The 25,301-nt window shown below is 35.8% G+C and overlaps 3 protein-coding genes across 4 annotated transcripts; 1 reads left to right on the top strand and 2 right to left on the bottom strand.

Annotated features, from left to right (window-relative positions):
• Positions 1 to 710: 710 nt before the first annotated feature.
• LOC143462905 (uncharacterized) lies at positions 711 to 8,617 on the top strand. The gene is made up of 8 exons (XM_076961219.1): positions 711 to 2,414; positions 6,283 to 6,401; positions 6,538 to 6,849; positions 7,115 to 7,241; positions 7,352 to 7,551; positions 7,675 to 7,803; positions 7,979 to 8,080; positions 8,161 to 8,617. Exons 1-8 carry the CDS (start codon positions 2,342 to 2,344, stop codon positions 8,473 to 8,475), a joined length of 1,377 nt encoding a protein of 458 aa, XP_076817334.1. The 5' UTR covers positions 711 to 2,341; the 3' UTR covers positions 8,476 to 8,617.
• A 232-nt stretch (positions 8,618 to 8,849) lies between these two features.
• On the bottom strand, positions 8,850 to 11,418 carry LOC143462925 (neuropilin-1a-like). Its single transcript, XM_076961241.1, has 3 exons — positions 11,297 to 11,418; positions 10,862 to 11,031; positions 8,850 to 9,264 (listed from the first exon to the last, which is right to left on the bottom strand). The coding sequence occupies exons 1-3, from the start codon at positions 11,403 to 11,405 to the stop codon at positions 9,118 to 9,120; spliced, it is 426 nt and encodes a 141-aa protein (XP_076817356.1). The 5' UTR covers positions 11,406 to 11,418; the 3' UTR covers positions 8,850 to 9,117.
• A 4,467-nt stretch (positions 11,419 to 15,885) lies between these two features.
• On the bottom strand, positions 15,886 to 19,484 carry LOC143462910 (EGF-like repeat and discoidin I-like domain-containing protein 3). 2 transcript variants are annotated; one of them, XM_076961226.1, is made up of 10 exons: positions 19,445 to 19,484; positions 18,967 to 19,269; positions 18,594 to 18,659; positions 18,095 to 18,205; positions 17,753 to 17,947; positions 17,549 to 17,662; positions 17,309 to 17,428; positions 16,948 to 17,094; positions 16,500 to 16,669; positions 15,886 to 16,198 (listed from the first exon to the last, which is right to left on the bottom strand). In XM_076961226.1, exons 2-10 carry the CDS (start codon positions 19,232 to 19,234, stop codon positions 16,058 to 16,060), a joined length of 1,332 nt encoding a protein of 443 aa, XP_076817341.1. In that variant the 5' UTR covers positions 19,235 to 19,269; positions 19,445 to 19,484; the 3' UTR covers positions 15,886 to 16,057. The 2 variants fall into 2 exon arrangements, with proteins under 2 accessions (XP_076817341.1, XP_076817339.1); XM_076961224.1 differs by lacking the exon at positions 19,445 to 19,484 and having other exon boundaries at positions 18,967 to 19,277.
• Positions 19,485 to 25,301: the final 5,817 nt, after the last annotated feature.

Genomic DNA, 25,301 nt, shown 5'->3' with positions numbered 1-25,301 from the left:
TACTACGGTAGGTTGTCCATAATATGCTGTATTATTACTTTTTACAGTGTTTCAGCAATTGTGTAATACGGAATGCGGTTTTACAAAATATATGTGTTTTTAACTTTTTGAAAACATTTATATAACTGTCCTCAAATATTTATGGAGATTTCAAAAATGAGAATTGATGCAAAAATTTAAATATAAAATGAAAAATGTTTCAAGCGAAAGCTTTCTGTTACATTTTTACTAAGACACAATTCTGCTAAATAAACAAAATAATAACTTACCGTCATGTCTGCTTTACCTAAGCTGCTGCTTTTATTTCAAACCTTAGATTAAACCATTTAAATTGCAAGCCAACAGGTTTGTGTTGTTATCATATTTTTCTTGTTATCATACGTACATTTATCAATGTAGTGATGCACATCACCACTAATACACACGAAGCAAAACAATTTAACTCACGAGTTATAAACAAGCACGATACAGATTACTCGAAAAGTGTGTTGTATAAATGATGTTATATGATGCTGTATAAACGTGACACGAGCTGACACTTAGACAAGCACCGCGTTATATTGGGTACAATTTATTCAACCTTATGTTTGCTTTTCGCCGAGTCCTAATAAAACATTCCAAGAAAACATATTTAGAAAACAGAGCTCATTTATACAGTATGTAGGGTACACTGTCATTCATGTGTTTAAAATTTAAACACAATTTTACCGCTTTAAACATGTTAAAGTGTTTAATTATGTGTTTAAGTGTATAAATTTTGTTAATTTGACAAAATTTAAACACTTTATGGGTTAAACACCACAATCCATGACACGTTTAGTAATGATTTATGCCTATTCTACACTTTTTCCACGCTTTTAGCGTTTAAATGTTAAACACATAACACAAAGATTACAAAATGTGTCAAACCAAAAGGCGTTTAGGAGGAATGTGTTTATTTTAATGAGTTTTATTGAATCATAACTTATACTTTAAGTTACTTTAGAAAGAATATATCTAAAACATTTTATATTTGCTTTTAATCATATACATATTTTCCAATTGTGTGGCTCAAGTTGGAACCAGTTTTTTCGGTTTGGATCGCAAGTTAAGCATATTTTAATATATATCATCAGCAGAATAAGTTTAAATGGCTTGAATAATTCAGCCAAAGCAAGAACATTTATTAGTTTTTCTATACCTAACTAAACGCGGGTTTAATTTTATATCATCGGTCGATCGTCGTATGCCAATGTTTTTGTTTTTTTAGTGTTGATCGTGTTCCTTTTAAAAAACTAATAGTTCAAGGGCACCTTTTTCGGTACTAGCCAAATGCTTTAGACTTGCTCGCATTACCCAATTACACGAACTATAGTTCAGTATATAGATTTATATGTCGAACTCAATTCTTAGGTTTAAAGTTGGACAATGGAATAAAACATTGGCAACTTAAAATCGTTTTGAAATTTTTCCTGTATGGAGTGGCTGAGCACTAAATTGTATTGTTCAGGCGTTACTGTAGGCCATATTTCATCATATGTTTTTGGCTGTAATTGGTTTTTAAGTAAAGCCATTCACCCAGGAATGGAGAGTGAGAGACCAATTATCACGCTTTGCCCATCAAAGTTTAAAATCACTCGGGCATACCCAAACATGTGCGTTATCTTCGTCGCCTTTCGATTGGAAGGCTAAAGAAAAGTCTTTATCACCACTTAATGGTGTGAAATGTCAGATCAGCGTTTGTTCATATAATCTAGAATATGCAACTGAAAAAAATAGGATATTACTATTTCTTTCATGTTTAAATAACTCCAAACCTAAAATAAAGAAGTTAAAAATGCTTTCGTAACATTAAACGTTTTTTTTATATTGGAATACGCAATTATTTTATATTTACTTTTTATCCAACAAGTTTGCCATTTCTAGATTGCTTTAAGTTATATGAAACAACATGTTAAATTCCACCATTGTCAAAAATGTGTCCGCGCATATACCAGCTTCAGCCGGCTACAGGCTGTAAAATCTAAATCCATTTTGAGCTTACATATGCAGACAGCGAATTGTTTTAAGGCATTGTGTAGCGCCGTAGCCTATTGTTACAATGTTTTTGCTTGCGCATTTTTATAGATTAGTGTTGTCCTACACCCTCAGTGAAAATTGTTGACCCTCTTTGGTTCTTTTTCAAATTGCAATTGTTGTAGCCTAGACATTGCATTGCAAAGGTTTCGCTCAGGTGGCTAATCTTGTCACTCAGACAAAAACCCGGAAAGAGTCTGTTAAGCTGTTTCTCCTTGTGCAGGCCAGCACTCCTTGGAATAACGTATACATTATCATATATCATACGGTAAACTACCTTTCTATCATGGATTGTGATGGTATATTTCAAAAACTAGTAAATGCTAACTTTTCAGTAGAGGTGGCTAAGACCATGAAAGGTAAGCTGTACTTTGTTTGCTGTGCTTGTACTTCACTAGAAAGTTTGCAAAATGAGTAACTGAAGTAGATTTCGGTTACGACATGTAACAAGGAAAATGCAGATGCTATAGGCCTAGCGCTTGTGTATATTACAATCATATCAAGCGGCATATATTTTTTAAAGTTTGGATATGTTCCAAATTGCAGATACAGCAAAACCAACGTCTCCTTTTGCAAACTTTCTACTGTAGTGCTGTGTTAGTCTACAGTTTTCTATATATGTATTATAGGTTGATAGAACAGGTTGACACCTAACAGATAAAAATAAAGTTTATATCTTAGAATGCATTTGAGAAAATAAATTAAACTTAAGTTATGTTAAGAACTGTAAACCAAGCATGATGATTTGCACTAGTCTTGATGAACGACCACAAGTGACCATTTGTACTTTCACACATGTTTAACATGATCAAATAAGGGGCCTAAATACTCTGAATGTTAACAATGGGCAATTAGTTTAGCATGAGTCCAATGCAAAATGACTGCTTTTAAAAATTGGACCAAAGATATGAAATATTTGATAAAGGCAAACGTTTAATTCCCATACATAATTAAAACTATGTATAGGCCTATTAATTAAAATGAAACAAAAGAATAATTTGCTTTGTAGCTTTTTGCACAGATCTTTTATATCCAATCCATTTATGCGATCCATTTTATGCGATCGGAAATAGTACACCATTTAAATATATGCATTAAAATTAACCTTGATGAGTGAAGTTGATAAAACAGCGTGAGATGTATTTTGGTTATTTTCTTTGTAAGGTATGCCTATTGTTTCCTATTGTCAAACACAAAACAGGAAAATTTATTAATCTATTCCGTTATGTTAAGCTACAACACTGGTAAAATTGCTGTCTACTTCCAAAGTATTATGATTTTTTTCAAGATTGTTTTTTGCTATGTGCACTTTTTATTTAGGGATAACATTGATTTAGCTTAATAGTGGTGGACTTGTAGTTTCCTTTTAGCCTTATGACATCGTTAAATAATTATTCATGCATGTTTTGTTCTCATACTGCTTTGTCACGCTTAAATTTAAACAAACACATATTGAAGAAACATCGTGACTCGAACCTGGTTTATCAGTGCGGTGCAGAGGACTGCAGGAGACGGTTTACAAAATATAAACAGTTTTTAAACCATTGCCAACGATACCATATTCAATCTAGCAGCAATGTTCATAACAATGAACAGGATATGGACTTACCTGAAGTTAATACCTTTATGATGAATACTGCTCCCACTGGCTCTTATAGTCAAACAGACTCTTTGCGTAATGAAGCCGCATTTATTTTAAAACTTCTCACCTTCCATAAATCAAGTGAAAGCGCTGTAAAAGATATTTTAAAGTCAATGTCTTGCTTGATTGAGAAGAAAATTTCCTCCATGAATAATGCTATTGCGAATCCTAATAAAATCGGCTGTTCCTTCGATAGGCTGATGACTAAAAGCTCACAAGAGGAGTATTTTACAAATCATTTTGGTTTTGTGAAACCGATTGCTGCAGTTATTGGTGCAAAGTACAAAAATATAAAAGGAAAGTCTGGTGTTCAGCGAATTCGCCAACCTGTAAAGGTGTATTATGTACCATTTTTATCTCAGCTCACTTCTTTACTTAATATGCCAGAAGTCTTGAGCCACTTAAATTCAAACACAACACAAAGCTTTGCTGATAGATTGGTTGACATTGGAGATGGTGCTTATTGGCAAAGTCATGAGTTAATGAGAAGTAGTGTTAGCTGTTTGCTTTTCTCGTTGTATACAGATGATTTTGAGATAGTTAATCCTATCGGGTCATACCGAAAGAAGCATAAAATTACTGTTTACTATTGGACATTGTTGAATTTACCCCCTTACGTGAGAAACAAGTTGAAATTAATACAGTTACTTTGTTTGGGTAAATCTAAGGATATCAAGGAGTTTGATGCCGTTGGGATGATGCTAAAAGATTTCGTACAGAGCATGATAGAGTTGTATAATGGTGTTCTTTTAAATGTTGGAGGTCAACAAAGGTTATTTCAGGGGTTGTTACTCTATGCTGTGGGAGACACTCCAGCAGCACAGGCAATGGGTGGGTTCAAAGAGGGAGTTGGTGCAGCAAATTGCCCATGCAGAAGATGTAACGTGACCAGAGCTACTTTAAGCAGCTATTTAGAGCATCAAAGATGCCCGTTACGAACGCACAGTGAGCATGTTTCGAGAATAGTTAGTTTAAATGGCATGGCAGATCAAAGGACAGCCTATTCATCTCAATGGGGTATAACAAAATCATCATTCCTTTTGGATATTCCTGGATTTGATATTTGTCAATGTATTTTGCAAGACCCTATGCATATTTTATTGGAAGGTGTTTGCAAGTCAGAAGTGCAGCATGTGATGTTATATTTGATTTTTGAGAAAAAATATTTCACTTTGGAGCAATTTAATCACTGCATTGAGTTTTTTGAGTATTCTGTAGAAGAGGGCCTGGACAAGCCACAGATAATTGAGAAGAAGCATTTACTGGATGGTTCTACTTTTCCTCAAACAGCTGCTAGTATGCTCAACTTGATGCATTTGCTACCATTTTTTGTTGTTGACTGGATCCCTCCACAAAATAATAATTGGATGAATTTTATTAGGTTACTACAAATTGTACAACTATGCACATCTGTCACTGTGTACAAGGACACAATTGTAGAGCTGGAGTGCCTCGTAGCTACATATATTGATGTTACGCAAATGCTTTATCCAGACCATTCCTTCACACCAAAAATGCACTATATGGTGCACCTTGGAGAGCAAATGCGCTTGTTTGGGCCACTTCGTTATCACTGGTGTATGAGACTTGAAGCCAAAAATGGCTTTTTCAAACAGAAGAAATGGTTCAACTTCATAAATTTACCGCTTAGCTTGTCAGTTTTTCACCAAAAATGGATGTGTTGTAATATGATAGATGAATCAGGTCTTCGTTGCCAAAATTATCTCGATCACCAAGTTTGTAATTCTAAAATAAGAACAGTTACTTTGGAAGAAATCGAAAACAATTTACCACAACTATTGACTTTTATGCTTGATGCTGGTTTTCCTGGAAACACTTTGGAAAGAGTTCTCTTTGTTGGGGAAGTTAAAATTCACGGGATAACATATAGGAGAGGAACAGTTTTGTTAAAAGATTTCTCTAGTGAGCAGGGTACTGAGGTTCCTGAGTTTACTGAATTAAAAGAAATTGTCATTATTGATGATGTGACTTGCTTTTTTTGTAATGATCTTGTTACTGGTGATTTTTGTCGTGAGTTGAATTGCTTTGAAGTGTTGCGTTCAGAATCTACTTCATTTTTGTTGCTTGCAAAATCTTTCTGTGTTTGGCCACAATTAGTGCATTGCGCTAAGCACAAGACTTTTGTTATGATGCAACATGTGGGTAGGGTTTGGAGTGATTAAAAAGCCAATCTTAGTTAGGTTTACTTCCAGTATAATTTGGAGAAGATTGTTTTCCAAAATAATATGCTTTTCTTATCTTATACAGTAGTGAAGCCATATTTGCAGGCTCAGTTAGATAATTACATTGCTGCCCTTTCAATTTACAGTATTTCCAGCTTCCCAAGATAATGAATCGATCATTGTGTTGGAAATGTTACTATTTTTAATACAGTAAACGTTTGAGTGGGTTGTAGAAATTTTCGACGTACTTTTAACTTGCAAATACATAAGTGACTATTTTTTAGTAGAGTATCAAAATGGTCATCATGTTTTATCTGCATTGCTTGCAACTTTCATTAAATTTTACTTTCTAATAATTTTCAAATTTTACAAATTGAATTTAAATTATTTCCATGTTTGCAGAGAACGAGGTTGACGAACTTGCCTTTAAAAAACTTACTGAAAGTGATTTACGCTTGATGTATCCAGGGAAAGTGGGAATAGTGAATAAATTGCTTGTGTTTATGGAAACGCAAACAGAAGTAGTCTAGTGGTCTAGAAGTACTAGAGTGTCACCTGTTAATATTTTTCAAACTTTGAATAAGATCAGGAATTAAACTGAGACAGTTCAAAGCTGAATTATTGTTATTGCTTAGAATTTTTCCTTTATCTTTCCAGGTGTCATATGAATCACAATGTTCAAACAGCAGAGATACTGAAGTTATTGCTGACGTTAATGAGGATGTGCTTGCTTTTGAGAGCTATACCATGGTTTTACCTAAATTCAAAGAAGAAGTTGAGCTTATCCTTGCTGCACCTGTCATAGATAAAAAAAATTTCCATATGGTTGTTGCAGAAACGGCTTCTTTTTTGTTATTTAATGGTGATATCAAGACAAAGTCTGAGTATGAGGCATTTGGAAAGCAAATGCTGAAAAGATACCCCTCTTTAAACTTTTCTGGAACTTCTGATTCTAGAGCAAAACCTTGGGTAAACATTTCATTTTGATCATTTAGTAGTAAGAAAATTTTTAAATCAGCAAGGTTTGTCCTGAAACTTTAGTGTGGGATGTGCTTTGAGTGAAGAATGTTTGAAAACTGCTGCTTTAATCAATTAGTAGAATGAAGACATAATTAGTGATGTATGGAGCCTAAAGAAAAAGTTTTCAATACACTGTAATGATAAATTTCCTATATTATAAAATATTTTTGTACTTAATAGGCTATAACAATTTATACTAAACTATTTCTTTAAGGGCTTTTTCTGTAGAAAGTTATCAGAAAAGCTTAGAAATTTACGGTGGAAGAGAAGCCATCCACCTGTGCCATCACATGGTAAACGATCCGCATCGTTAGGTTTCCTTCAGCTGCAAAGAGTGGCAGGTGATGCAGAATTATATATTTTTGATCCACATAAAATTTATATTATTGGATATATTGAACTAATTTTGATGTAGACTGCACATGCCGTGTTATATTTGTAATTACTGTAGATTCAGAATGGACAAAAGAAAAGGCGGCTGAATTTATTAGACAACAATTACAAAAGGAAGAATCAGAATGGGAGTATAGTTTACTAAAACAGGCATTTAATGCCAATGCTGTCTTTCGACAAGAAGCAATTCGTTTAATGAAAGATGGTTGCGTCAGTGAAATCATTGAAAAGTTTCCATTATTGGGCCACATGCCTTTTGTAAGTCTCTGAGAGAAACTATGATAAGATGTTTTAGATTTTGATACTTTTGTACAGGATTACAGTTGTAGATCATGTTTGGAAGCTGCGACATGGTTATTGATATGATGATAAATTATGCAGATTGAGGAAGAATTCAAAAACGTTTATGAATATGATTGCAATGCGATAGAAGAGGCTTATGTAATCATGCTAACAACACTTGACAAAATATTTAACAGCAATGTTGAGCGGCAATGCGATGAAACTGAGGTGAGCAATCTAAGCATTCATGCAGCAATTAACAAAAAGTTGGTTGTTTGTGTGCTAGTTTATTACTTATGCTTTGTTGAAGAACAATGCGTTCAGATCTTGAGACATTTGATATATATTGAATAAATTATAAATTCATTTTAAATGGTGTATTAACCTAACAAAATTTTTGTAGGATCCATCACAACAGGATGAACTTAATCTTTTTCTGAGGTTACAAAAACAACTTCAGCCGACTCGCAAAACAAATCTGTTTGATACAATTCAGACTGTTGATGTGAGTTGTAGTTGCTTCATTTAACTGATGGCTTCACATAACAATTTGTATAGATTGACACTTTTGTTTTAATTTTTTAGGCATTTCGGATTAATTTAAACTCCAGAAAGAAAACACCGCCAAGTTTGCTTGTTTCTTACAACGAAGCAGGAACCATGCAAGCATTCATTGTTGCTGATTCAATTCACATCACATGTAACAACGATTCGAGGGTGGTGTTAGGTTATTTAATGCAACTTATCGGTTGTTATTATGCTTGGCAATTGCAATACCCAAAGGTTTACCCTATTTTGGGTTTTTTACAAGCTCATCTGTTGAAGGATAGTCTGTGTGGTTATCATAAGTCCTCCAAATACGTCTTCTTTGAGAAGCAATATGAACATGTAACATTATGAATTTTGCCCTTTTTAGAATTATGCCCCCTGTCAATAGTACGTGCCCTAATTGCGGCGCCCGTGTTTCTGTACCTGCCTTGTTTTTGTGATTTGTTTCCTTTCTGTTTCGTGATTGTACCTTAATAAACGTTTCTTTTGGAAATTTGGACTGCCAAATGACTAGACGCAAAAGATAATAAACACCTAGTTAGTAAACACGTACAACATTTAAACATAAACACCAAAGATAATAAACACCTAGTTAGTAAACACGTACAACATTTAAACACCAAACAGAATAAACATGTGCGATTTAAACATGTAACCACTTTAGGCGTTTCTTTTAGGCCTCACTTTTCGTGTTTAGTTAAAGTGTTTAACAAAATAACAGTGTATGCAATTGTTAAGTACAAAAACAAATATATACGTCTTTGATGGAATAATCTCAAGGTACTTAGTGATATTTTTCGTTTTATAAGATTTCCCTGTAATATTCATTACATATGCTGCTGCTTATGTGTTATTGGACGTTTGAAATAACCAACGTATCAAGGAATCTTTCCCATACAATTATTAGATTAAATTGTAACCAAAATAAAAGCAACACTAAGAGAAGTATGATTAACATTCAATCTCATCTAAAACTTTGCCGTCAAAAAATGTTTAAGGATAGCAGGAATAGTACTCTAAGCGTAGGCCTCCATAACCGCCATTCCAACTTTGTAGAAGAATCCTGAAATATCTCGCTCTAACCGGAGAAGGGAAATTGTTTCTCACGACTGTATTGTGGTTCGAATTTCCTTGAAAAATCTGGGAAAAAGCTGAATGATAATTTCTTAAACTTTGTTGAAATAGGTTAGACATACTTGCTACATATAAATGCATTTCATTCCTCGAAATTCATTTCAGGTGTAACGGCCTTTTTTGTTTACGACCGTAGTCAAGCAAAATATTTTATTGTTGCTGTTTTGCTTTGTACTCAGCAGAAAATTGGTTAACATTTAGTCTACAAATATCTTTTTTTAAATATCAATATACCTATAGTTCAAATTAGGATCTTGCACTTCTTTGTATCTCTTTTTGTGACTCTGGTATAAATTCCGGAAAAAGTTAAGTTAAACTAAAACCTCGATCAGAAAGATGCGTTTAAACTTTATGCTTTAAACTTGCATTTGAATTTTATAATAGAAAACTCTTAACTTCCAACTTTTTTCGAAAAAAACAGTGAGGAATATCGAAAATTTACCGAGCGTTTGCTCCTAAGGATTTTCCTCTGTGATGTCACGTTTATCGCAATTTGCATCGTTGTGCGATTGTCAACCTAATTATTCCATGTCAGTATTTGAGAGTAGGTCTACATATACTGTACCAACAAGGCATTTTAAAAATTTTTGTCATGTTTTCTTTTATATTAAGCACAGATGTGTTACAGCACTGGACTCACTTTTTGACGGAGATTTTACTTGGTGCATTTGCTAAAACGACCAGGCTTTTACATGTCATTGTTTAACAATTATAAACTGTCAATATTTCGAGCGTTCAAAGCTACTAATTTTGAATAAATCTTAAACAACTGTTACGAAACGTATGTTTTGTTTTCTTGCACTTTTTTAGGTTTTCGTTTTTAACGTTTTATACTGAACGTATGTAGCTTGCTTGCACGCACATGTTTGTTGCACTGTAGCCTATAGGGTATAAGTTAACACAGACTTTGACTTTTGTATTTTTTTGTATATACCGATATGACATCTCGAACCCACACAGTTATAAAGAATATCATTCGTTTGTAAACACGTGTTTAAGTTTTGATTGAAAACTCGCACGTTTTATCAAATGTGCGATCAGTGTACCGAACTGTCTCGAATCCCTCCTACGCCTTCCCTCCTCGAAGCAAGGAATGCCCATTGCAACTTTTAATTACTGTAGCTTGATGAACGGTGCGTTGTTTTTATTGTTTGATTTAACATGATTGGAAGGACGGAGGGCGATCACGACAAGTATTTTCGAATGAAGTTCTGCCCGAATTATGAGTTTTTATGAGAATTAAACAAATCGTTGCTTTGATTCGGTCGACAGATGGAGGCATTCAGGAAATTGTAGGTTTGGCTAAATTGAATAACCGTTAAGGCGGGATATCCTGAACTTTAAAGATTTCAACATTATACAAATTTGAAAGGTATCGCTTGCTAATTTCAACCTATTCCAAATTTATCTTGTATTTCATAACATTATTAAAGGTGTAATCTAAAATAACTAAATTCAGCTTTTGCGGATTCATTTCCCTAACCTATTGCCGTCCTTTCGTTTTCCTTATCTAGCAACTTTAATATATATCGTTATATTTCGACTTATATTTTTGATAAAATAGTCGCTTTGATTACTTTATGAAACCATAGAATACACTTACCATATCTTCTCCGTTGCTGTCTTTGATGATTTGCAGAGCGTTTGGGGCAAACCCATATGCAATTTTGTAACCCCTCACGTAGTATGAACCACTCGCGCTCCCCTGGGACGCTACAGCTACAACGGTTGTATTTTTCTTCAAATCCACTTGAAGCCAGTCATAAATGTTGGCTATAAGAGATAAGAATGATAAATGGTAAATAAAACGCCGGATTTATTTATGCACTAGAATTAGGCTATGCTATTAATATATTCATAGAAATAATACAAACTTAATATACCTTATAATAAATATAACTTAATAAACTACTCAAATATGTACATAATAGCTGTAAATACTTATAAAAATTGACATCTTTATAATATAGCCTAACTTTATATGACGATGGTCATGTAGCAAAATATCGTAGATAAATGTGCACATTATATGATATACCTGAATATATTTCCCATCCATAAGAATTGTGCAATCGAGCTCGGTACGATGGATGATTACTGCTACGTGATGCCGAAATATCTCCGTCTTCCACTCTACCATCTTCCATACCAACGGTATGTGCACACGAGTTAGCTGTAAAACAGCAGAATAAAATCAACTTTACCTGTACGCTATACAAGCACTAGTTTTGCAATCGTAAATCAAGATAGTTGTAAAGCAACATTAAAGCTGTAATATAAATGAAATAGATGCAGCTATTGCTCCAGTGGTGAGCAATGAGTAGTCAGTAGTCAGCAATTTTGATTGATCTAGCACTCCAATATGCAAAACTGATATCTCTAAATTGGAGACGAGCACTTCTATTGTTAACTCTATTAGCAATTTACCAACCGTCATATGTCTCGCAGTTGTTTCCTCGGAATTCAACGAGACATCTGCAAGTGTAGCTGGTACCACCATTCCAGATACAAACACCCCTTTCACCACACGGAAACAAATCACAGGGATTACCTATATACAGTGTAGCCTGTAAGCAAATGTGATTTTGTATAGAACTATAGAACTTTACATATCGTAGAATCGGATGATCCCAATATGACGAAATAATGACAATCATCATTGCATTAATTGCGATATTTACTGCGTTTGCTCTAAGAAAATTTTACTTTGAACTGAACAATCGTTTCCTTCGTACCCTTCATCAACATTACCTACAGTAATTTTTCCAGGACAAAATAAGATGTAGTTTGGTGAATACTGGGCCAGCGTGTCACTCGTCAGGAAATCGCTTTGGAATGGTTTGAACTCTGTTGAAAAAGCACCCATGTTAGCATCACCGGTAGAAACGCGTTTTGTCGGAGCCGACGACAGCGACTAATTCATTGTGGATAAAGGTAAAGTCTTGTTAAAACTTGGGGAGTTAGCCTTTGATCTTGATCTTTTGTTTGTTTCAATATAGTGCATGATTTTATAATCGGCCTTGATTTTCCTTAGTTTCATCATTGAGCTTTGTGCTGTACTTCTATGAACATGTTTATAAGCGAAGCTGAAGTTCCTCTGCTAAAACGGCAGCTCGTCCCAAATATCAACGAGATCTTTGTGATAGAGAGCGTAGTCTTCTTCCGAGATCAGCGTGTCGGCTAAACCCAACAACGACGTCGATAGAAAAGACCTTTTACTCTTCTCAGCTTATTTAGTGAGGAATACTGAATTTAACATTAAGTGGGGATTTTAGCGGCTAGTTGTGTTGTGACGTCCATGTATAGGCCTACACGTATTCTTATGTTGCTGGCAAACCTTGGCGATGACAGCGTTATACTTTAATAACCAAAGGTACGCGAGTTGCCCCGGTTTCTCCAGTCTCTGTGACAGATTACGTGCCTTGCAAAGTGCCCGGCACATGTGCCTCAATTATGAATCCTATTCCTTAGAACTTCAGTTGTATCGGTCGCGGATGTGTTAATGCGGGAGCAGTTTAACCTAATCTCGAGGGCCCCGCAAAATGATCCTGAACACTGGCACAAGAAACAAGGTGACGTCGACTTTAACGAAGACCTGTCTTACGAGAAAACACAAGCGATTTTGAGAAAACACCAAATGGCGTTTTCTGTTTGTAAAGACGATCTTGGCCGGCACTGATCATATCCCTCACGTTATAGATACAGGCGGGGCCACTCTAACGCGACAGGCGCCAAAGAGGTTGGGACTTCAGCAGAAAACACAATTGTGGAAGATATTATCAAAGACCTAATACGCCCCTCAAAATCACTTTGGCCAAGTTCCGTTTAGTTGTGTTGGTGAGGAAGAGAGCATGTGAGACACGATTTTGTGTCGACAACAGCCAGCTAAATGAAAAGACCAAGAAAAATAGTTTCCCAAACTGGAGCATTGAAGATAGTCCCGACGAGTTGGCGGGTTGCAAATATTTTTCTACTCTAGACTAGAAGGATATTGGCAGATACCAATGGATAAGATTTCTCTCGAGGCTACGGCCTTCACAAGCCATGTCGGTCTTTTAGAATTTAATGTAAAGCTAACGGGGTTGTGTAACTCTGCTCCAAATTTTCAGCGCCTTATGCGAATAATGGCGTGAAGTGGAACGGCGTTGATGATTACCTCGATGACATAATTGTGTATGGTCGTACTTTAAACGAAGATCTGAATATGCTTCAATTGGTTCTGGAGCGGATTGAAGTTGCTGGCTTCAATTTTAAGCCTACAAAATGTACGTTGTTTAACACTGAGGTTTATTTTTGTGGTTACGTCGTGTCCTATCGGAGTATAAAATGTGATACTGACAAGACTTACGTCGTAACGGAGTGGCCAATTCCGCTGTCCATCAAACACGTTAAACATTTTGTTGGCTTGACTTCTGACTATAGAAAATTCATTAAAGACTTTATGCACTGATTGCAGCACTTCTACATAAACTTACCGAAATAGCAAAAACGTTTTTTCTGGACCGGCCAGTGCCAGAACGTGTTTTAATAAGATCACCTGTTTCAAGCTACCTCGATTTTAATAAACATTTTATTTTGGACACCGACACTTCAAATGTCGCCGTTGGTTGTGTCTTATCCCAGAAAGTTGATGGCGTCGAACAAGTGGTTGCTTATTACAACCGATCATTATGTAAAAGCGAACGGAACTATTCTAAGACCATAAAAGAGTTGTTGCGATTGTTTATGCTTCAAAGCTTTTCTGCTGTTATTTGTTTGGTAATAATTTTTTTTGCGTACAAATCATGCTTTACTCCATTGGCTCTGATGATCGAAGGAGATGTACGGCCAGTGTGCAAGATGGCTGGAACACCTTTCTTTTCTATATTCTAGGCACGACTGCCTGCCTGTTTTCCCGGTATGTATGAAGATCTAGAAAGCTTTTTTATGCATTAACTGTACAAGGAACCACAGCTGTTTCTTCATTACAGTCGCTCAGAGCTTCCTTTGTCGTGGGACAATGGTGATGACTGTGTAGTATTTGCCTCAGCAGCAACCACATTCTTACAGCAATAATTCTGTTACGTGTGTCTCTTCTATCGACCGTCCAAGTTATACCACAATGAGAAAATAATGGCCAGATATAACATTTACGAACACTCGATTTTATTTCCAGATGGAAGATCGTGTTTTAAAAATATTTTTAAAACGTTTGTGTTTGCGTGGAAAAGTTATTTACCTTGCACTGTGAAACGTATAACCAAGACCTTTTTCGAGGCGGGATGACAGAGTGAAGTTTAAGAGTTAGCTCTTTAGTTGTAGACTTGTAACATCTTGATTAAGATTATGGTGGAATCATGCATTTGACTGAAGTTTGTGTTGGTTATGAACAATGCAAAGTAATATCTTGACTTGTTTCTATGTTTACTTCATTTTTAACGAAGATTTAAATGTTTGTTTTCGTTTTACTTTTGTCCGATATAGAACCAAGATGAGATTAAATCAATCTCTTGTTAAAACGGCCATCAACTGTAATGGTAAGTGCAAAAGATCTTGAAGGGGTTGTAAATACGAAATGTATACTATTTATATATCCCAAATTTTAGCCGATGTTTATTATTTTTTTAATGTATTAGTTATAAATAAATAGGCGTATTAGCCATTATAGGCAAATATTTGTGCTCGATAAGATTATTACCTAATTTAATGCAATATGTTAAAAATCCCAATAAACAATGCTAAACTTTTCAAATGTTTTGACCGTTTTTTAAAAGGGCTTCAAGATGAGGCGAGCAAGACGGTTGCCTGAAATCCCCCCTCCAAGTGGGCCCCCCTGATTGTGTATACGCGCTCTAAAGGAACAAACATTGCATACGAGTATTATTGTTACGAGTATTACTATTCGCGATTTCCCGGGACAGGAATTGATCATTGGTTATTGCTAATTAGCTGTAAGAACTGAATATAGAATTGGGGAAAGTTGTGAAAATCAAACCTCCGTGTAAATTGGTCCGCTCCTGCATTGAGATTATTTTCATATAGCTTGTTGTTTAAACGATCAAGTGGTTAAAGCATCATGCCAAGACGAGGACAACACTAATTTACGGAAGGTGGAAACTAAGTAAGGCGACATTATTTTATAGAAAGTGAAAAATTACGAAATACTTTTTTCTATGTTTGTAGTAAATGCTAGTAGAAAACATGGAAATATTTTTGTCGCAATGTGTTTGGAACTTTCTAAAATCTTCAAAGAAAACATTTTTGTCTCCCCACCCAAGCCTAAAGCCACCACTGCAGTGAGGTCAATGCGCACACACAGGAGGTAGTTTGATATAATTAATTTATCAAGCTTAATTAGTCTAACATTCTTCAGCCTACCATTTACGGCAATGCAAAACGGAGGTGTAAATGAGGTTTCACATGACATGTTAATTTTTAGAGTGCTGCGTTTTCCCAATTTTATGTCCTTTAAGTATTTGTCAATCTTTTACGCTTGAGCCGCGTGGATCATTCCCTGATATCTTTGTCACAAATTCTGAAGTTACAAAACAACTCAACTCCCTTAATATTGCCCTGGAAATATGCAGCTATATATTCACAACCAGTTAAATCTAACGTTTGCAATGCATGCTCACATAACACAATATCAAGAGCTAGCATGTTTATTATTGATATGTTAATTGTTCCGTACAGTAGAAACTTTGCTGGTGAAGAATATGAATTATGAGATTGTAAACAAATTTACACGGTATATAGAGGAAAGGTCCAATAGCAGATGACAAATATAATCAATGAAAAGTTATGCAGAAATTCTTAACCATTAACAGGTATAATATTCTACACGAAGGGCTGCGTAATAATATCGCCATGTTTGTACAAGGAGTCGGAAATATCTCGCGGTCACTGGAACCGGAAAATTGTTTCTAACGACGCTATTGTGGTCCCGGTTACCTTGAAAAATCTGCAGGAAAATGCTCACTAATAATAATTTCAAAAATTTAACTGGATAAAATTTATAAGCACAAAAGTTTGCAAAACATCAACCTGGAATGCTTACATAGTACTTAAAACACTAATGGTTAAAATTGTTACTATAGTTTCAATGCACGATTCAGGAACCCTGGACTGCATCTGTTCCATTCGTGTAACATTTCATGAACACTAACAGTTAACTTAGTTATGAATGGGTGCTTACGTAATTTAGTTTTTGTTGCGATCAACTCTGTGCAACAATCATTTAGCAACCACAAGAATGAACTTACCAAATCTTGTCCTTGATTGTTTTGTATAATCTGCAAATCGTTCTCGGTGAAGCCATACTGTATTTTGTAACTTGTCGTCCAATATGAACCATATGAATGACCTTGAGTTGCAACAGCGACGACAGTGGTAGATGATTTTAAATCCACTTGAAGCCATTCATCGCGCTGAGCTAACAAATAAGTAAGAAATCTGTAAAGAAAAATGTGCGCAAATCATTCTCCTCGTATATATGTCGAATTAAGTTAAAAGGTTTTTAATAAAACCATATGAAATGCATAAATGTCTAAGCAAAATTATCGAACAATATTACAAAAATAGCGAATATTTCTGTGTTATGTGTTGTTCTGAGTTCCGGAAAAAAAGTGATTTAAAATTATTAAAACAACATTTTGCAACTGCGGCAGTTTGTCAAGTCACAATGAAAACTTCATCTAGTTGCTCATTTACGTGGATGGGGTGACAGCCAACTTGAAGGTTGTCTCAATCGGGCTTTATGCGGTGGGTAACTTGCTATGCTATGTGACCGTGAGGCTGTAATATCGTTATTTCCTACTCTGCCGTCCTCCATACCAACAGCGCGTACACAATCTCTTGCTGAAATTACAAAAATGAGTTAAACATGAGTTAAATAAAGCTATAATATAGATGGCTTTAAAAATCAATATAAATATAAAAGTTCTTACTAAATAATTCTGAAAAAGCATATCTGATTAGCATATAATGAAATACTTAAAGTTTGAATTTTTTAAAACGAAAATCACCGAACCCATATCTCGGCTTTTTAGTTATCTTAAGGAAATTTACAAACCGATATTTGTCTCGCAATTTTTTCCGAAATATCCAGCGAGACATCGGCAGGTGTAGTTCATATCTTCTTCCAACACGCAAACTCCTCTTTGACCGCAGGGAGATAGATCACAAGGATTACCTACAAACACTTTCTATTACGAGTGCTTGGAGTTGAATACTGAGCTCACTATTACGTCATAATCACAATTTTCTTTGAATTTATTGCAATAATCGCCGAGTTTGATTTAAGAAAGTTCACTTTGAACTGAACAATCGCTTCCTTCGTATCCTTCATCACATTCACAAATTGTTCGGCCGATTTGATTGATGCAAGTTCCTCTTCCAGAGCATGAGTCGGGATTACAATCATCAACTGAAAATTTTAAAAAGTTTAATAAAAACAGATGCAAAATTTAGACTTGTTGTTTGTAAAAACAAATTTAAAGTCAGTTAAAAGACCTACCCACGCACACTGGAGTATCTTTTGTCCATTGTTTAGTTTCCTGACAAGTTGAAACTAGAAAATTATTTACTTGATACGCCACCACGTGTCTATCGTTGCATCTGTATGTAATGTTTTCCTTATAAGGAACCAGTTGACCACTTTCTCGAGAGATCGTTCCGTTGTTGGGCGCCGACGGCACCACGCACTGGATTCCTGAGCAAAATAATGCAATTTTTTATAAACCGAACCATATACAAATAAAATGTAAACAATTTTTACCAACAATGCGTCGTCACCAAAAGTATCACAAAAATCGATTCAAATAAACTTGTTTATATTATTATTGTGAAAACTATTTACTTATGGAGCAGTCATGTCCCTCATATTCATCAGTGCAGTTGCATATATACGAGTGTCCATCGTTGATACAAGTTCCTCCATTTTTACATGGCATGTGGTCGCATTGATCGACTAAATATATTTCCATTATATATTTTAGCTTGGTAATAAAAACGATAAAATGTCATAAATGATATCGTGGCAGGAAATAAACCACAATACAATGAGGAATATACAGTGAGGTTGCTGAATATAGGTGATGCTCTTTTAAATTGTTTCAATTTTCAAAGAGTATTTGAACACTTAATCAGCTCTTTAGGCGTTAAAACAAAATGGCGACGTTTAACGAATAAATTGGAAAGATTAAAGTGTGGTTATAGGATATGAATATATTCCAACCCTTAAAGACTACTCTTGTCACTTTGCTATAACAGTATATCTAAAAGAAATGTAAAAGAAACTTACGACAGTAATAACATATTTTTATAAAAAACCTTATTATATTTAAAGTACGACCAACCTTTTAGAGCGTAATGATGCAATGCAATCAAACTTTCGAGCTTTGCGGTTATATTTCCCAGGAAAACTAAGGAGATAAAACACAAGTCCTTTTATATAGTTTTTTAATTGTTGAAAGTGGTTCGAAAAGATTTTAAACATGATCTTATATAGTTTGAACGAGTCAAAATCCGAAGCCTAAACATTTGCATTTCCCATAACAAGAAATGACGATTTTCCATTCGATTAATATAGAGATATTAATTGGCTTTGAATTTATCACAAACAAGGTTATTTCTTTGCCTGTCATGAATATAACCATGCAGTTGAAGTTATTCGGTTTAAACACTTCAGTCATTATTTAATAAATATGAAATTCAGTTTTTCGAACTTACCATGTATTTGAGCAATTTCGCTCGGATCACAAGCACAAGTGCCGGGAAGTCCCCTGGGTCCTTGACTTCCCTGGGGTCCAACTGGCCCAATTCCTCCAGCTTTTCCAGGTAATCCTCTTTGAATCCTTAACGTTTCCATATCTGGTAACGAATCCTGCTGGGTCGGTGATAATCGTATGGGCATACACGCTTCTCTATCCAAGCTCATCACTCCTTTCCACGAGGAACACGTCATCAGCAATATCCACAAAATACGTGGAGAAATCATTTTAAATTTTGCGACAAACTCTCGATGCTTCAAATCTGAGAATAAAAACTTAAAGACAGACGGTTTAGTTTCTCAACTTATTTGCTGATAACATTTTCTACGTACAATAGTTATGAAGCTACTGTATTTAGAGGTCCCCTTCAGTGATGAATACATTATTTTGTATATTTTGTGCAACTAAAGGTAAAATCTTTGTCAAAATTTAAAAACCTCATATTTTCAACTTGCAGCACCTCCATCGATCTACGCATTAAACCTGCATTGCAGAAGTATTTTTCTTTGTCTTTATGTGCTTCAAGGCGCTCACAAATACAATTTATACCACAAGCATGCAAGAACTGAAAATTGTGGAAATCCTTTTTCTCATAACGCACAAAACCTTTTTCTTTTTTCTTTTCATTTTTTCTTTCATTTCCAGCACTCATTCTGCGAGCCACAAAGCTTACGAAAAGAAATCACATATAAGCTATTGTAAAATCTTGTCACAATAAGGCTTTTAGCCCACGTGGTGTAGTCAGTTCAAATGTTTTGTCCAGTGCCGCTTTAAGGTTCATGCAGTATTGCAGAACATGCAGAACATTGTTGTAAAAACTGATCAAATTTTTCAAGTGTAAATTTACCAAATTTTAACACGAATAAGTCAATTTAAATTCAAAATGTTTGATCAAAAAGTTGTCTCTGGTATTTAACTATTTTTGTTAAGTTTTTCCAAAACATTGCTGAAAACAACTTACTCGAAAACACAAGGTGGTTGACAATGACGCCAGTAGTTAAAAGAAATACGTCACAAAAGAAGTTGTATATTGGAAATATTTGTTTCTGACCTGACCAACAACATCGTTGAAATCTGTAATCTTGGAACCAAATCTTTTCACGTGTGAAATTTTAAGTACTTGGTGTTAAATTTAAACTGCAAACTATGCAAAGTCGAAATCCTGAGATCCTCTGTCACCATATAAGCCAAACAGGAATGCTGACCAAAGTCATCACACGTTAATGAAATACTGAGTTACATGCATTAGGCAGTGGGTTATGTTTTAGTCGTTTTTGCATGTTTTGTGTTTGCGTCACGTATAGCGTATTTTCTGTAGCAGCGATGTAATTACGGTTTATTTATAGACTATTATATTCTTATTTTACAAATACAAACTGTATTTACGAAATAAACATAGGAGAAAATACTATTTTGCAAAGCATTTTGTCATGATGGCTGCTTTTTAAAGTTTGAATTTGAATTATTGAAAGAAGTTTTACTTATACAAATGAACAAAAACAAACTGTGTGTTTTGGTAATAATTTTTGTCGGAAATAAAAAAAAAAGTGAAATGTCAACAACATCAAAATGTAATAAATATATGGGAACTCAGTCACAAAGCAGCTTGCTGGCATATCGAGAGTTCTGAAAACTTTTTATAATTGGTGCACTTCTTAAGACAAAATAAGTTTCAACAAAATTTTCCACGGCAGTTCAAATTACATAGAAATGTTGAAGTTGTTTGCCTGACGTTGCCATTTTAACTGTGGTCAACAAGTTTGTTTTGAATTAAATTTTGTTTTTGCCATAGAGTTTCCCAGAGAGCTCACTTCCAAATACAAACCATAAACGCATTTATAAACTTAAATTGAGGTAACATTGGCGCCATGTAGTAGCAGAAATGCTTAATAAAGGAAATTATTTCTTGAATATTGACAATTGAAATAAGGGCAAGCACTTTTGGGTAACCCAAAATCTTGGAATCAAACCTAAATTATTTCCTGGAAAATTTCAAATATTTCGTTACATTGCTGATGAACTACCATAACCCAGCTCCAAAATAAAAACCTGCAAAGTATCACATTTGACATTGCAGCAGTGGTTGTTTGTTTGGATGGTTCTTTGTCTAGACCAGTGGTTTTCAACCTTTTTCATACCGCGACCCATTTTAACAACCCAATGTAGCTAACGACCCCCTTCCAAAAATTTTGATTAAGGCGTATGTAATACATTTGTGTAAGCGCAATAGCACAAAAAATTATAATTAAAAATAAAATAAATTATGATACCACCCTGTTGAAAAAAATACTCATTTATTGAATTCATGCACATCCCTTATTAGAGTTAATTTTTTATGGTAATTAATTTGCATTCTCGTAATAGTGATTGGTATTTAATTGTCGTCTTCGCGACCCCCGGAGAAAAGGCAAACAACCCAACAGGGGTTCGCGACGCAATCGTAAATGACACAACCATTATTAAATAATATTTTCATAAAGTGTTCAAAATATAACTGCAATCGTCATTACTTGGACATGAGCTTTACTTTGCCTGCTTTCACTGCTAGCTCAGACTGTAAATATTTGCACTGGCCATAGAAATCATAATTCATTTGTGTGATGTAAATGCTAACGTGTAGTAACAAGGCTTGTTTGTTGGTTCTGGTTTTGCAGTAGGTCAGTAGGTTTGTAAACGTCCGATTTATCGATCGCACAGTACAAAAAATGTTTTGTCTTGTGAAATATGTTTTAATCATCAAAATTAACGAATCCTATTCTTAAATGAAGTAATCAAAATTTGTTCAACCATTATGGTCAAGAATAATCTAGTGTAGGTGCAGCACGCGCACTTTTCCATCTTCTCTTGAGAAAGTGGGTTAAGGGAAAGGGTGTAGGATATTTTTTACCCTTGGCGCAACGCTTCAGTAGTAAAGGGAAAATCGATGAAAGTTATAATTTGTCCAGTGTCGAAATGTAAAAATTTGGCATCTTCAGACCCCACCGTTAAAAAGCGGTTTGTGCCTAACGCACTGACTTAACAAATCACAAATGTATGATTACAGCATTAAAAAGATGTGTTTAGTGATCCATAGACCATAGGTCGATTGCAACCCATCAGTTTGCTTTTGAGTTGGTCGTTATGCTCAAACTGTTGCCCACCGCGATTTTAACATTGTGTCACGAAAATTACCGAGAAAGTCTTGATAACTTGACGTAAAAGCATCATCTTTCATTGCATCAGCAAAACTAGAGCGATAGCCCGGTACAGTTGTGGCAAAATATTTGCACTTGTAATTGTTTGTATTATCTGTGTTTTCCTTCTCTCGAATTTTGCTCGTTTCTGGTATTTTTACGTTTTTATCGTACACTGATTTCTTTTATGCACAGTATCGTTACTTTGTGGATTTTTATGTAATCTGTCGCTTAACGCTTCGATAGAGTTGACCACAAAGCTGTTATAGGCGTCTTATCGCGATTGGTAGCTTGCAGGCATTGTTGTGTAATTGGATTTTCCTTTGATGCAAAATATTTCTTGAGAGGACATTCCAGACGTCCGGGCCCAGAGTGAAAACCTTCGTTCTTGTTGTGTTTCACGGGTCCGCTGTAAACAAGTTTTAATTATCTCATTACTAGCCTATACCAGTTCGTTAGTGACTCTTCTTATATGTTTTAATCGACGAGTTTCACGTTATAATACAATTGCTAGCTGTTTTTATTCTGCTCGTTTTGTTTGGAGCGCACCGTGAAAGCTGTAACAGAGTATCTGGCAGACGAATTCGGTAACAAATTGGCGAGCCCTCCAAGATTAATCACCAATTCTAGGATTACCAGCTTTGCTGATGTGAAATGCTCTCTGACTTATTGATGACACCGCCTCGCTTCAATCCAGGTGATGATCTGGTCAAGTTTTGAAAGTTTATTATCTTAATGTGTTATTGCAGCATGAAGCGAAGATTCATGAAGAAGATTCGAAGCGAGGATAATTTATTTTTACATGATTTCGTTCGAATCTTTAGTCGAAAGGGCCAACGAAGCCAGCAACAGCGAAAAATTTGCCCACAAGTTGCGTTTGGAATTGGTCCAGCGTATCGAAGCGCCACAAGAAGATTCGCGGGATTTTGTTTATACACTGAAAGCATTCCACAGTAGATGTCACCTTAAAGACGACGACATCCTCCTGAGGAACGAAGTACTGTACTTGTGACTGAACAAGTGTTAGAGAGACCGGCGATTGGCCTCCAGCATACCAGCAACGCTCAGGTATGAGCGTGATTTTATGGCCACGGCCGACAAAGTTTTCAGCGCAAACTCCAATGTTTCAGTGGGGCTGCAGTTGACCTAAACTTGTTCAGCGCTGCCCTCATCCCAGGACGTTTCTGCCGTTTTAAGCAAAGTAAAGTATGGAGCGAGAGACGAAAGCGTATAAAGAACGCCACTGTGAAACCGCTTCAGAACTAATAAGTGAGATAAGCCAACGAACAGATCGATGCAACTAATGCTTAACGTTTTTTCGAATAAAGGTGATGGTTGGTGCCTATCTACCAACACCGTCCGGCGCCGTCTTAAATAATTTGTATGCGGTTCGATAAAGCATCTTTTTAAGGGTTGTCCGCGATGTCGTAACAACAATTTTGATTCGTCTGTTTACAGCAGTCACGATATCCGACGGGAACACAAACCGGTGGAAGGTTCGACAGAAATTTCTTCGATAACTGAAAATGTAGTTATTGCGGGACAGAACGCGAGTGCAGATTTGCACCGTTTTTTGACGTAATGTTTCGAGATAAAGCAATATGTGCCTTGGTAGATACTGGTGCCTGCGTGTTTCTCATCAAGACATCGTTTTGGTATGGTTTGAGCTCTGTTGTAAAAGTACCCATGTCAGCATCACCGGAAGAAACGCATTTTGTCCGAGCCGGCGGAAGCGACTTCGTCATTGTGGGTCAAGGTAAAGTCTCGTTCACACTTGGGTGTTTAACCTTTAATGTTGATCATTTTGTTTGTTCCAATTAAGTGCATGATTTTATAATCGGCCTTGATTTCCTTAAGTTTCGTCATTGAGCTTTGTGCTATACTTTTATGAGCATGTCTATAAGCGAAGCTGACGTTCCTCTACTAAAACGGCCGCTTGTCTCGAAACGCAACGAGATCTTTGTGACAGCGATCGTAGTCGTTCCGCCTTCTTCCGAGATCAGCGTCATTAAACTCAACAACGACGTCCATAGAGAATATGTTTATCCTTTTCAGCTTATTTAGAGCGGAATACTGAATTTAGAGTTAAGTATGGAATTTTTACAGCTAGTTGTATTGTGACTGCGTTGGATGCACGTGTTCCAGTGTTGCTGGCAAACTTTAGCGACGACAGCGTTATAATACCCAATGGTACGCAAGTTACCACCGTTTTCCCGATCTCTGTAATAATTAACGTGACTTACAAACTGCCCGGCAATTATGTGCCTTAATTGAGAATCTTATTCGAAAGTACAGCAGTTAAATTGGTTACGGATGTGTTTCTGCAGTGAACAGTTTAACCTACTGTACTCGCGAAGGCCCTGCAAAAAAATCCTGTAAACTGGCACATAAGATACAAGGTGAGTTCAACTTTAACGAGGGACTGTCTGGCAAGCAAACACAAGCGGTTTTAGCAGTTAAAAAAAAACACCAAAGTGCCTTTTCAGTTAGGAAAAACAATCTTGGCTGCACTGAATTTATTCATCATGTTATAGATACAAGGCGCCAATCCAACGCGACAGACGCAGAGCGGACGGGATTTCAGCAGAAAATACATGTGGAAGATATTATCAAAGACATGCACAAAGAAGACCTAATAAGCACCTTTAAGTCGCTTTGGTCCAGTCCAATGGTGTTGGTGAAGAAGAAAGCAGGTGGGACGTGATTTTGTGTCGACTACCGTCAGGTAAATAAAAAAGCCAAGAAAAATAGTTTCCTGAACTGCAGCATTAACGATAGTCTCGACGAGTTTGTGGGTTGTAAATATTTCTCTGCTTGAAGTCAAGAGTATTGGCGGACACCATGAATAAGACCCGTCGCGCAAGGTTACGGCCTTCACAAGCCATGTCGGTCGTTTCGAATACAATTTATTGCTTACGGCAGAGCTTCTCAAACTGTGGGTCGCGACCCCGTTTAGGGTCATAAAATGTAATTTTGGTGTCGGGAAACGCATTCAATTTCTAAAAATTGAATATTTTTTGTTAATTTTTTATTCGCTTTACTGTTTCCATTACGAGATTCTTTTATTACTGCAGGTTACAGTCACTGTACTTCGTTGGATTGTGTGCACTTGTATGATTTT

Source organism: Clavelina lepadiformis, chromosome 6, assembly GCF_947623445.1.
Source record: "Clavelina lepadiformis chromosome 6, kaClaLepa1.1, whole genome shotgun sequence".
Classification (NCBI taxonomy): Eukaryota; Metazoa; Chordata; class Ascidiacea; order Aplousobranchia; family Clavelinidae; genus Clavelina; species Clavelina lepadiformis.
This window is presented reverse-complemented; position numbering and strand designations above follow the sequence as displayed.

Bases quoted from the DNA above. Each gene is read 5' to 3' on its own strand.
- LOC143462905 (XM_076961219.1), top strand. From the start codon at position 2,342: ATGGATTGTGATGGTATATTTCAAAAACTAGTAAATGCTAACTTTTCA. The intron at 6,402-6,537 runs GTAGTCTAGTGG...TTATCTTTCCAG, and splicing joins TTATGGAAACGCAAACAGAA to GTGTCATATGAATCACAATG. The intron at 8,081-8,160 runs GTGAGTTGTAGT...TTAATTTTTTAG, and splicing joins ATACAATTCAGACTGTTGAT to GCATTTCGGATTAATTTAAA.
- LOC143462910 (XM_076961226.1), bottom strand. From the start codon at position 19,234: ATGATTTCTCCACGTATTTTGTGGATATTGCTGATGACGTGTTCCTCG. The intron at 18,206-18,593 runs GTTGGTCGTACT...AAATATATTTAG, and splicing joins GCATCATTACGCTCTAAAAG to TCGATCAATGCGACCACATG. The intron at 16,199-16,499 runs GTAAGTTCATTC...ATTTTCCTGCAG, and splicing joins ACAATCAAGGACAAGATTTG to ATTTTTCAAGGTAACCGGGA.
- LOC143462925 (XM_076961241.1), bottom strand. From the start codon at position 11,405: ATGGAAGATGGTAGAGTGGAAGACGGAGATATTTCGGCATCACGTAGC. The intron at 11,032-11,296 runs GTATATCATATA...TATCTCTTATAG, and splicing joins TGGATGGGAAATATATTCAG to CCAACATTTATGACTGGCTT. The intron at 9,265-10,861 runs GTAAGTGTATTC...GCTTTTTCCCAG, and splicing joins ACAGCAACGGAGAAGATATG to ATTTTTCAAGGAAATTCGAA.